At 41.7% G+C, this 13,658-nt stretch overlaps 1 protein-coding gene across 1 annotated transcript; it reads left to right on the forward strand.

The window, feature by feature from the left end:
- The first annotated feature begins 11,632 nt into the window (after positions 1 to 11,632).
- On the forward strand, positions 11,633 to 12,986 carry LOC133251931 (RNA-binding protein with serine-rich domain 1-like). Its single transcript, XM_061424705.1, has one exon. The coding sequence runs from the start codon at positions 11,633 to 11,635 to the stop codon at positions 12,458 to 12,460; it is 828 nt and encodes a 275-aa protein (XP_061280689.1). The 3' UTR covers positions 12,461 to 12,986.
- The last annotated feature ends 672 nt before the right edge of the window (positions 12,987 to 13,658 follow it).

Consider the following 13,658-nt stretch of genomic DNA (forward strand, 5'->3'; position numbering starts at 1 on the left):
AGATGAGCACAATAAAGGACAGAAATGATATGGACCTAACAGAAGCAGAAGACATTAAGAAGAGGTCGCAAAAATACACAGAACTATACAAAAAAGATCTTAATGACCCAGATAACCACAATGATGTGATCACTCCCCTAGAGCCAGACATCTTGGAGCGTGAAGTCAAGAGGGCCTTAGGAAGCATCACTATGAACAAAGCTAGTGGAGATAATGGAATTCCAGTTGAGCTATTTCGAATCCTAAAAGATAATGCTGTGAAAGTGCTGCACTCAATATGCCAGCAAATCTGGAAAACTCAGCAGTGGCCACAGGACTGGAAAAGGTCAGTTTTCATTCCAATCCCAAAGAAAGGCAATGCCAAAGAATGCTCAAACTACTGCACAATTGCACTCATCTCAATGCTAGCAAAGTAATGCTCAAAATTCTGCAAGCTAGTTTTCAACAGTACGTGAACCACAAACTTCCAGATGTTCAAGCTGAATTTAGAAAAAGCAGAGGAATCAGAGATCAAATTGCCAACATCTGCTAGATCATAGAAAAAGCAAGAGAGTTCCAGAAAACCATCTATTTCTGCATTATTGACTATACCAAAGACTTTGACTGTGTGAATCATGATAAACTGTGGAAAATTCTTAAAGAGATGGGAATATCAGACCACCTTACCTGCCTCCCGTGAAACCTGTATGCAGGTCAAGAAGCAACAGTTAGAAATGGACATCAAACAACAGACTAGTTCAAAATTGGGTAAGGAGTATGTCAAGGCTGTATATTGTCACCCTGCTTATTTAACTTTTATGCAGAGTACATCGTGTAAAATGCCTGACTGGATGAAGCACAAGCTGGTATCAAGATTGACAGGAGAAATACCAATAATCTCAGATATGCAGATGACACCACTCTAATGGCAGAAAGGGAAAAGGAACTAAAGAACCTCTTGATGAAGGTGAAAGAGGAGATTGAAAAAGCTGGCTTAAAACTCAACATTCAAAAAAACTAAGTTCATGGCATCTGGTGCCATCACTTCATGGCAAATAGATAGAGAAACAATGCAAACAGTGAGAGACTTTTTTGGGCTCCAAAATCACTGCAGATGGTGACTGTCTCCATGAAATTAAAAGAGGCTTGTTCCTTGGAAGAAAAGCTATGACCAACCTAGACAGCATATTAAAAAGCAGAGACATTACTTTGCCAACAATGGTCTGTCTAGTGAAAACCATGGTTTTTCCAGTAGTCATGTATGAATGAGAATTGGACCATAAGAAAGGCTAAGCATTGAAAAACTGATGCTTGTGAACCATGTTAGAGAAGACTCTCGAGAGTCCCTTGGTCTATGAGGAGATCAAACCAGTCAATCCTAAAGGAAATCAGTTCTGAATATTGACTGGAAGGACTGATGCTGAAGCTGAAACTCCAATCCTTTGGCCATCTGATGCAAAGAGCTGACTCATTAGAAAAGACACTAAAGCTGGGAAAGATTGAAGGCAGGAGGAGAAGGGGACGACAGAGGACGAGATGGTTAGATGGCATCACCAACTCAATGGATATGAGTTTGAGCAAGCTCCAGGTGATGGTGAAGGACAGGGAATCCTGGTTTGCCTCAGTCCATGGTGTCACAAAGAGTCAGACACAATGAGTAGTGAGCGAACAAGTAGTGTGCCTCATTATCACAGCATCAGCGTCTTCCATCTAGAAACTATTCTCTTCCTTCTAACCAAGTATGAAAGGATGGTAGGAATGTCATCAGGCATACAAGTTCTCAAAGTCATTACTACATAGAAAGCTGCATGTGAAAGATTTGATAAAGTGCATAATAAAGTAGACAGATTGTCATTGATTTATGAAATAAAACTGATTAGATGGCTTGGTGATATTTGGTGAGCATTTTAAAAAGAAGAAAGTTAACCATCTCTCTCTCTTTAGTTGCTAAGTCATGTCCGACTCTTGAGACCCCGTGGATGTAGCCTGCCAGGCTCGTCTGTCCGTGGGATTCTTCAGGCAAGAATACTGGAGTGGGTTGCCATTTCCTTCTCCAGGGGATCTTCCCGACCCACAGATGAAACCCAGGTCTCCTGCCTTGCAGGCAGATTCTTTACCGACTGAGCTACGAGGGAAGCCCAAGTTAACCATAGACATGCTTAATTATATGTCTACATCGAATCAACAGTGAAGGGTGGGGGTACAGAGTGATTACCTTCTATCAGAATTCTCATTACAAGGCCAGAAACACAGACATCTTCTTAAAGCTGCTCATTTTCTGCAAAATTATGACCATAATTCTCTCTTCCCTTCAGATGCCTCAGTCTGTGTGCAGCCAGACCTGTGTTCCAGGATTCAGGAAAATTCCAGAGGAAGGAAAGCCCATCTGCTGCTTCATCTGTGTTTCATGCACAGGGAGAGAAATTTCCAATCAGAGAGATATAAAATAAGTTTGCACTTTATGGCAACTTCTCCCCATGAATACTCTCAATAAGAAGAAAACCAAGGGGACTGGCATCAGGGCCAATATGCACCATTGCTCTCCATTCATGCTTCCACTCATTCTTGCAACAGCTCCATGTTTTAATCACTATTGTTTCCCAATTATGGGTAATCTCAGGTCTGCCTGTGGTCTTCCTATTAGGCTCCACTGCAGCACTGTTTCCAGGGGAAAATCTCATTCTGAAGTTTCATCAGGGACCATGCTAAAGCCTGCCATAAAATATAACATATATGATCAACAAGGCAGCCTGTGGGTGCCTTGAAAGCTTGAGACTTAATACTTTTCACACCCAGATGATAAGCACAGAGCATGTACATGTAAATTAAAACAGAAATATTTTATTACCTTATGTACCAAGACCTGAATACTGCACAACTTATCAAGTGTGTGTAACTAAGACCAGGACTCTACCCTTTGGAGTATTACGATATAAAAAAGAAAAAGACATCATTCTAATTTAAATCACAACCTACAGCCCCTAAATGTAGCTGTTGCTTGAAATAGAGATTTATAAACTTATGTACTGAAACAAAACACGTTACTATAAAATATTAAGTGGAGGAGGATTACAGCGCTTCAATTTTCTAAAACATTAAGTCTATTGTAATGAATTGAGTCCTTCCATCAGTACTGGGTAATTCCAGTCACCTTAAGAGTAGAAGTCATTGCATTTTGATCACTTGTCAAATAAATATTCTCAGGTATAAACAAAATATTTATAAAAATAATTCTCAAAAAAAAATAATTCTCTTGTTCATGGACTTACTGAAGGATTTGTAACATCAAATAAGTGTTTAAAACAAGAGACATATAGAGGAACACGGGACTAGAGAGCTAGACTAAACAGACATATGTTAGTGGGTGCCACACATGTCTCTGAAAGGACAGAGAGAGAGGCCAGGAGAGGTGTCTGCTCTATGAATCGAGACCAGGTAGCTGGGGGAAAGAAATGTGAATGAGAATTACGTTGCTTTTGTTAGGACTTTGTACTACTGCATGAGAGTCAGCCATAAAAATAATAGGAACTTTTGGGGAGGAGTAGGAGAAGGCAATGGCACCCCACTCCAGTGTTCTTGCCTGGAGAATCCCAGGGATGGGAGAGCCTGGTGGGCTGCCATCTGTGGGGTCGCACAGAGTCGGACACGACTGAAGCGACTTAGCAGCAGAAGCAGGCAGACTATTGCCTATTTGAATAAACATAATTGAAACAGAGCCAAGTTCATTAATTTATGTATTTATGACTGATCTTGTTTCATAACAGCAGAGGGGAATAAATGCCACAAAGACCACATAGCCGTGTAACACTGAAGTTATTTACTACCTGCTATTTTACAAAGAAAAAAAAATTAAGCCTGATTTAGGGAGGTGTACCTGAATGGAAATTTTTTAAAATTCATCAGTAATTAAGATATCACCATCACAAATATATAAGACAATAGAAATCCACTCAGACACCAAATTATTTCTATTCAATCAAATTATGTTCAAATTTTGTATAGAAAAATTGTACAAGACTGGTCATAGAAAAATGAAAGAGTAGAATGTGGAAACATTTGTTCTACCAGATATCAAGTTATATACAAAAAGCAGCCCATAGGAATCAGGGTAATGACACAAGAGGATGCCCCGGGAGGGCTAGGTGAACGTTCCTTCTCAGTATACGTATGAATAAGGAAAGCTTTGACTTTGACTTCACCAGGAAAATTGCAGAAGCCATGGTGGCTCAGACAGTAAAGCGTCTGCCTGCAATGCAAGAGACCAGGGTTCGACTCCTGGGTGGGGAAGATCCCCTGGAGAAGGAAACGGCAATCCACTCCAGCACTCTTGCCTGGAAAATCCCATGGACAGAGGAGCCTGATAGGCTACAGTCCATGAGGTCGCAAAGAGTCGGACACCACTGAGCGACTTCACTTTCTTTCACTTTCATGGCAGGACAAATCTTAGGATGAAGACGACACTGGGACAGTAGAGAAAAAATTGGGATGAAATCCATATCCTTGTTGGGATCGCTGAGCCAGCATTGTTCCACAATATGCTGAAGATCCAGACTGATTGTGTTTTGTCTTACCTGTAACTGAAAGCGTTCTTCCTAGGTTATGAATGTATACTCTTAATCTTGTTCCTGAGTATGACATCAGAGGCAGTTTGTATGCACAATGAGAGGAAAGGTGACCATGTTAAAAAAAAAAAAAAAAAAGGCCAAATATGGAGAATTTCTGAAAATGAAATGGTGAGTCTTTGCTTTTTCCCTAGATGCAGAGCACTGTATCCAGTGCGCAGCTCAGTTCAATTCAGTTCAGTTGCTCAGTCGTGTCTGACTCTTTGTGACCCCATGAATTGCAGCACGCCAGGCCACCCTGTCCATCACCAACTCCTGGAGTTCACCCAAACTCTTATCCATCGAGTTGATGATGCCATCCAGCCATCTCATCCTCTGTCGTCCCCTGCTCTCCTGCCCCCAATCCCTCCCAGCATCAGAGTCTTTTCCAATGAGTCAACTCTTCGCATGAGGTGGCCAAAGTATTGGAGTTTCAGCTTTGGCATCAGTCCTTCCAATGAACACCCAGGACTGATCTCCTTTAGGATGGATTGGTTGGACCTCCTTGAAGTCCAAGGGACTCTCAAGAGTCTTCTCCAACACCACAATTCAAAAGCATCAATTCTTCGGCGCTCAGCTTTCTTCACAGTCCAACTCTCACATCCATACATGACCACTGGAAAAACCATAGCCTTGACTAGGCAGACCTTTGTTGGCAAAGTAATGTCTCTGCTTTTGAATATGCTATCTAGGTGGGTCATAACTTTCCTTCCAAGGAGTACATGTATTTTAATTTCATAGCTGCAATCACCATCTGCAGTGATTTTGGAGCCCCAAAAATAAAGTCTGACACTGTCTCCACAGTTTCCCCAGTTTGTGCCCAGCTCAAGAGCATCCAAATAGTGAGAGAAATCGCTGCCTCCCTAAGGACTTGACCTCTCTGGGCTTTGATGATCCTTTGGGGGTGTCTCTGGCCTGCACGGCTCTCTGTTTATCTGCCATCACAGCTGAGGTTTTGTGGGTCTTTGTGAAGTAACAAGACACCCCCATAGTCAAGGCAAATAACTGGACTCTCAGCTAAGTCCTGCTCATCTCCCTCTTCCTGTGTTTCCTCTGCTCCTTACTCTTCATTGGTCATCCCAATAGAGCCACCTGCATCCTCCAACAAATCACATTTGGAGCTGGGTTCTCCATAGCTGTTGCCAGGGTTTTGGCCAAAACCCTGACTGTGATCCTGGCATTCAAGACCAGGAAACCAGGAAGAACCATGAGGCGGTAACTGGTAACAGGAGCTTCTAACGATGTCATCCCCTTGTGCTCTCTGATCCAAGTGATTCTCTGTGGAGTCTGGCTGGGAACCTTGCCCCCTTTCCTTAAGATGGACACTCATTCTGAGCCCAAGGAGCTCATAATCATGTGCAATAAGGGCTCAGTCACTGCCCTCTACTGTGTCCTGGGATACTTGGGCTCCTTAGCCCTGGGAACCTTCTCCCTAGCTTTCCTGGCCAGGAACCTGCCTGACACCTTCAGTGAAACCAAGTTCCTGGCCTTCAGGATGCTGGTGTTCTGCAGTGTCTGGGTCACCTTCCTCCCTGTATCGCACCAAGGGCAAGGTCTTGGTGGCCGTGGAGATCCTCTCCATGTTGGCCTCCAGTGCTGGGCTCCAGGGCCGCATCTTTGCCCCAGAGTGCTACATTATCCTCCTGAGACCTGAGAAGATCACTTTGAAAGTTTTAAAGAATTTAAGTTCCCAGTGAAGTAGACATTCTTAGGTTTTATCTCATAAATCTCTATCTCATTTTTAGGATTTTGAAAAATAGAACATTTAAATACTATATATGATTTGTAATATCTGAATGCATTATGTCAAATTTACTATTATATCATATGTTCATTCAGATATTTAAAAATAACCAAAATTGCTTTACCTCTGTTGACCGGGTAACCTACCCTCTCTTTTTAAAAGTATCGGTATATAACTACACTCAGTCCTCAAGACTCACTCATAGGCTTTCTGTTCTAGACTAATGGCACGCCTCAAAGCCTTTGCTATTGAATCCAACCATTTCTTCCATCATTAAATATGCAGTAAGCACAGCGTCTGTTTTTTCAGCCTCTCCTCCATCTTAGTAACCGTATTTTATAACTAAGAACTTGTCAAAGCACTCTTTGTTGTATCTGCCCCGGGTATTTTGTTTGTTTGAGTCAACTGACAGTCAGTTGTAAAGATCCGTACTGAGTTGAATATACAGGTCATACACAGTGTCTTTATGCTTTCTTCTCACTCCTTTAGTGTTTCAAACGTTCAAGTTTATTTTTAGAATATATTTTGAATTAATGTAGATTAAATCTGTAGTGTATTTTCCTTAAGTCGTTTATTAAATCATTTTCTAACTTATTGAAATGCTAATTTCATCACATAGTAAGCTCCCTTGTATACAAGGAAGTGTTCCTGCACCCTCTGCATTAGTCATTCAGTTGGTTGGTTGTTTTTTATTCTCTTTCCTTCAGTAACAAAATTTGCATAATGTCTCTGCATATCACCTTTTTCATATTTCCTATCATGGTTCTTTAAAAAAAAAAAGTTCTTATTTCTTCCTTAAAAATGTCTATTTCATGTGAATTTGACAATCAATCTTTCCATCTTTTAAAAAAATATATTATAGTTCTAACTTTACTGAATTGAATCAAATAGCTTGGGTAAAAGTTACAATATGGTAATTACTGATAAATTTAACATTTCCCTATTTAATCAGAGTTCTTATTTCATATTGCTTTATCATTTTTATTTTCTCTATGCATTTGTTTAAAGTCAATGATTTTTCTTTTGTTTTTCCTACCCTCTGCTTACTTTGAGTTTATTTTGCTCTTCTAATTTCTTGAACTGGAGATTTTAACGTGGATTTGAGACATTTCCTGTTTCACAATGTACATATTTAGTTTTATAAATTTCCCTCTTGGCATTGCTTTGGCTACATCTCATAAATTTTGACATATTGTATTTTGATTTTTAATGATTTCTATGTAGATTTAAATTCCTTGACAGTTCCTGTTTGAATCATGGATCATTATATATGTATGTTCTTTAACTTGCAATTGTTTTGAGATTTATATCTTATTTTATTGACTGGAGATTGATTCCACTGTAGTCAGAGAACATGCTCTATATGATTCAATTCTTTTAAATGTACTGAAGCTTGTTTTATGACCCAGAATATGGCCTATCTCAGTGAATAACACATTGGTGCTTGAGAAGAATGTATATTCTGTTGTTGGGTTGATTGCCCTACAAATACCAACTGAGTGCTGTGAGTGTCACCTGGATCCCGTTCATTGGTGCCATTGTTCCCCTATAAGCTTGTTGACTTTTAGACTAGTGGTATTGTTGGGGAGGGGTGTTGGAGTCCTAATCATAATTTTGGATTTCTCTATTTCTTTATTCACTGATATCAGTTTTTGATGAATACCCCATATCCAAGGTAAGAGAAACCCAAGTAAGACGGTAGGTGTTGCAAGAGGGCATCGGAGGGCAGACACACTGAAACCATAATCAGAAAACTAGTTAATCTAATCACATGGACCACAGCCTTGTCTAACTCAATGAAACTAAGCCATGCCCTGTGGGGCCACCCAAGACGGACGGGTCATGGTGGAGAGGTCTGACAGAATGTGGTCCACTGGAGAAGGGAATGGTAAACCACTTCAGTATTCTTGCCTTGAGAACCCCATGAACAGTATGAAAAGGCAAAATGATAGGATACTGAAAGAGGAACTCCCCAGGTCGGTAGGCGCCCAATATGCTACTGGAGATCAATGGAGAAATAACTCCAGAAAGAGTGAAGGGATGGAGCCAAAGCAAAAACAATACCCAGTTGTGGATGTGACTGGTGATAGAAGCAAGGTCCAATGTTGTAAAGAGCAATATTGCATAGGAACCTGGAATGTCAGGTCCATGAATCAAAGCAAATTGGAAGTGGTCAAACAGGAGATGGCAAGAGTGAAAGTCGACATTCTAGGAATCAGCGAACTAAAATGGACTGGAATGGGTGAATTTGACTTAGATGACCATTATATCTACTACTGTGGGCAGGAATCCCTTAGAAGAAATAGAGTAGCCATCATGGTCAACAAGAGTCCGAAATGCAGTACTTGGATGCAATCTCAAAAATGACAGAATGATCTCTATTCGTTTCCAAGGCAAACTATTCAATATCACACTAATTCAAGTCTATGCCCCAACCAGTAACGCTGAAGAAGCTGAAGTTGAATGGTTCTATGAAGACCTACAAGACCTTTTAGAACTAACACCCAAAAAAGATGTCCTTTTCATTATAGGGGACTGGAATGCAAAAGTAGGAAGTCAAGAAACACCTGGGTTAAGAGGCAAATTTGGCCTTGGAATACAGAATGAAGCAGGACAAAGGCTAATAGAGTTTTGCCAAGAGAACACACTGGTCATAGCAAACACCCTCTTCAACAACACAAGAGAAGACTCTACACATGGACATCACCAGATGGTCAACACCAAAATCAGACTGATTATACTCTTTGCAGCCAAAGATGGAGAAGCTCTATACAGTCAGCAAAAACAAGACTGGGAGCTGACTGTGGCTCAGATCAGGAACTCCTTATTGCCAAATTCAGACATAAATTGAAGAAAATAGGGAAAACCACTAGATCATTCAGGTATGACCTAAATCAAATCCCTTATGATTATACAGTGGAAGTGAGAAATAGATTTAAAGGACTAGATCTTACAGATAGAGTGCCGGATGAACTATGGAATGAGGTTCGTGACATTGTACAGGAGACAGGGATCAAGACCATCCCCATGGAAAAGAAATGCAAAAAAGCAAAATGGCTGTCTGGGGAGGCCTTACAAATAGCTGTGAAAAAAAGAGAAGCGAAAAGCAAAGGAGAAAAGGAAAGATATAAGCATCTGAATACAAGTTCCAAAGAATAGCAAGAAGAGATAAGAAAGCCTTCCTCAGCAATCAGTGCAAAGAAATAGAGGAAAACAATAGAATGGGAAAGACTAGAGATCTCTTCAAGAAAATTAGAGATAGCAAGGGAACATTTCATGCAAGGATGGGCTCGATAAAGGACAGAAATGGTATGGACCTAACAGAAGCAGAAGATATTAAGAAGAGGTGGCAAGAATACACAGAAGAACTGTACAAAAAAGATCTTCACGACCCAGATAATCATGATGGTGTGATCCCCTAGAGCCAGGCATCCTGGAATGTGAAGTCAAGTGGGCCGTAGGAAGCATCACTATGAACAAAGCTAGTGCGGGTGATAGAATTCCAGTTAAGCTGTTTCAAATCCTAAAAGATAACGCTGTGAAAGTGCTGCACTCAATATGCCAGCAAATTTGAAATGCTCCACAGTGGCCACAGGACTGGAAAGGGTCAGTTTTCATTCCAATCCCAAAGAAAGGCAATGCCAAAGAATGCTCAAACTACCACACAATTGCACTCATCTCACACACTAGTAAAGTAATGCTCAAAATTCTTCAAGCCAGGCTTCAGCAATATGTGAACCATGAACTTCCTGATGTTCAAGTTGGTTTTAGAAAAGGCAGAGGAACCAAAGATCAAATTGCCAACATCCACTGGATCATGGAAAAGGCAAGAGAGTTCCAGAAAAACATCTATTTCTGCTTTATTGACTATGCCAAAGCCTTGACTGTGTGGATCACAACAAACTGTGGAAAATTCTTCAAGAAATGGGAATACCAGACCACCTGACCTGCCTCTTGAGAAATTTATATGCAGGTCAGGAAGCAACAGTTAGAACTGGACATGGAACAGACTGGTTCCAAATAGGAAAAGGAGTACGTCAAGGCTGTATATTGTCACCCTGTTTATTTAACTTACATGCAGAGTACATCATGAGGAGGGTTCTTTATAACTGAGCCACCAGGGAAGCTCTCATGAAATATATATAGCTCTCATAAATACATATATATATTTATATATAGTATATATATATATATATATATAGTGGAACAAATCCTTCCATAGAAACCAAAAGGGAAAGGAAGATACATTGTTTCCTTCTTTGAAGCTAGACTGTTTGCAACTTCAAAGTAGCTTTTAGAAGGACCACAGCTACAGGTGTTCTTTACAAGTCACTAGATGCCTTAGCAACTTCCTATATCTTCCTTTTCCTGAAAGAATGTAACCAGAAAGCAAGTTCCTGTGCCTCACACATCCTGAGGCCAAAAAATATCACAGCATCAGAGTTTGGAACAAAGAGAGTTTACTGCAAGGCCATGCGAGGAGGTAGGTGGCTCATGTGTTTAAAACTCCTAATGTTTGTGGATGAAGATTTAGGAACCTCTCCAATGCCTTTGATCTGAGAGAGGGTGTGCCCTCTGGATTGGGTTGCCCCCTGATTGGATTGTCCAATCTCTTTGCCTATAAAAGGAGAATCAGAGGCAGAAGTCAGTAGACTTCAGCAAGTCTGCATCTCAGGAGTGGTCCAAGGACAGCTCTTGGAACTGGGGGAACCTGCACAGACCAGATTTCCAAGCCAGCCTCTTCTGGTGAGTGTAGAAACCACAAGCGAGTGTTCATGTATATGCTTTTTACTTTTGTGCAATCTCTTTATCAGGTAGTGGCCCTTAAAATAAGAAATTACCTTATTAAAAGTTATTTCTTTGATGTTAGTATTAAGAAATATTCCACATTTTGTACCGTTTTGTGTATGATCCTTTCGTGGGATAATAAGCCAGATTTTTTTTTTAAATAAAATCACTCTGAAGTAGAAGCAGTATTTGCTCTCAAACAGCAGGCTGTTTACATAGTTCTCTCTGGAAAATGTTTTACCCACAAAGTGCTTCGTTGGTTGGTTTGCTTTTCTTTCTTTTTAAAAATTCAGTTCTCTGCTGCATATGTCATCAGTTTTGCCTTCCCCAATCTCATCAGTTGTTATTAATGTTTTTCTTTCCCCTTACTTCTCTTCCTTCATATCTCCCTCTTTCTCTCTTCTGTCTCTGTGATGGCCTTATTGATTATTATAGTGCTTTATTGTGCCGAACACTAGCAAGCATTTTTTACTCCATCAGCTGTTTCTCTCCAGATACTGAGGAGCACGACAGAGAGAAGATGGCACCTCCTCCTACCAGATGCAAAGAGAACTCTGATGAGCAGTCCAGGGATCCCTCTACAGATAAAGCCGGCCCGAAGGAGTCACGCGAGAAGTACTGTGGCAGGGCTAGAACTCGAAAGTGGAGCAGCGCTTCCAGTGGTAGCAGCAGCTCCAGGTCTAGCAGCAGCTCCAGGTCTCCGTCCAGCTGTAGCACCAGCTCGGGCTCCAGCAGCGGCTCCAGCTCACCTTCAGCATCCAGCCGCTCAGTACGTTCCAGCACGTCCTGCAGCTCCAGCTCCAGCTCCAGCAGCTCCCCTGGCTCTTTGAAGCCTTCCTGGCATAGAAGAGGCAAGAGACAGCGGTCTCACTCCAAACAACCCGAAAGGGATGAAAAGGAAGGGAGAAGGCACAGCCCTTCCCCTAAACCCACCAAGCTGCACATCGCGAGACTCACCAGGAACGTGACCAAGGACCACATCCGGGAGATATTCTCCACCTTCGGGAGAGTTAGAGTGATTGACATGCCTGTAGAGAGGATGCACCCCGGTCTGTCTGATGCTTATGTGGAGTTCGAGACTCCAGACGGAGCTGAGAAGGCGCTGAAGCACATGGATGGAGGACAAATTGACGGCCAGGAGATCAGGGCCACCGCTGTGCCACCCCTCAGGCGACTCAGCCCTCACAGGAGAATGCGTTCACCGCCCCCCAGGTGGCGCAGGTCACCCTCACAGAGGAGGAGAAGGTCACCTTCCCCTTGGCTCAGGTCCCAGAAGCGCTGGCGACCCCGCTTCCCTCGCCGCCCCCTCCCCCGGAGCCGCTCCAGCTCCAGCTCCTCCAAAAGGTGAGGGCAGCAACTGCGGCTTGTCCCAGGGCAGCAGAGTTCCCGCTGCAGTGGTGTGGGGTCGTGCTTGTAAAGATGCCCTCCACAGTTCTGGCTAGAAAACTCTGGTTCTAGTTCCTGAGAATCTGTTTAATGACAAAGCTAGCAGGGAGGAGCAGAGCGGGCCGGCTGGTGCAACAGCCCCAGCCTGGGAACTCGTTTTTCACAGATGACGTGAGGCCCGTTCCGGTGGCCTGGTGCTGCCCTAACCTGTCCGCCTGCAGACTCCAGCAGTGATGCCATTCCTGTTAGCCTGGCCCTACTCTCCTGCTAGGGTCCTTTTCTGACCTCTAGAGTCAAATACCTCCTGTGATCTGCCCAAAATGGTTCTTTTCACATGTGTACATACACACACACAGCTCCCTTCTTCTCAGAAACTCGTAAGTTGAGAGCCAGCTCTACAGGGTCCCCATAGAACCACCCCGGTGGTCCTGCAGGTTACCAAGCATGTCCTTGCTTTTTCATCTTTTATTGTATAGTCAATACTATACATTTTGTTTTGTAGCTTTGTAATATTTTAGATAATGTTGTGTCTATACTTTGTTGTGTACAGTAAACATAATTGTGTTAAATAAATCTAGGATTAAAGTTGAAAAAAAAAACACCTTTTATCTCATCGACATTCAAATAAACTGCAGCAATGACTTTGTTCAATGAACTTCTGAATCATAGATTTTAGTCCACCTCTTGGCATGTAATAAGTGCACTGTAAATGGGAGGATCAATTGATTTTCCTTCAAAACCAGGAAATAATGAGTGTTGAAAGGGGTAGTGTTAATAACTATGGCAGGACAACAGGAATAAAATGATATTTTTAGTTTTTCACTCTAAAAACATCTCTGAAGACAGCAATGATTGATTTAAAAGAAAGAGTGTACTGATTAGGTTAACATTTGAAGCAGATTATTGTGATTAGAGTGTTAAATGAATTAAGAGAGAAAGGATGTGAAATCATAGTGACAATTGACTGCAGTCTAACTGAAGTTGAGTGACTTTCTGAGAAAACTTTAGAAACTATTTTTGGAGTTTGAATGTTTTCTTTCAACAAAATATCTGAGCTCTTTAGAAGGGCAAAGTGAATAAGTGAGTCTGTCAATGTAAATCATTAAAACTCACATTACCCTTCTCTTCATAGCATATCCAACTTAGTGAGAAAATCAACA

Source organism: Bos javanicus, chromosome 7 (genome assembly GCF_032452875.1).
Source record: "Bos javanicus breed banteng chromosome 7, ARS-OSU_banteng_1.0, whole genome shotgun sequence".
Taxonomy (NCBI): domain Eukaryota; kingdom Metazoa; phylum Chordata; class Mammalia; order Artiodactyla; family Bovidae; genus Bos; species Bos javanicus.

What these genes read in the sequence shown, in the direction of transcription:
- LOC133251931 (XM_061424705.1), top strand. Translation starts at nt 11,633, where the DNA reads ATGGCACCTCCTCCTACCAGATGCAAAGAGAACTCTGATGAGCAGTCC.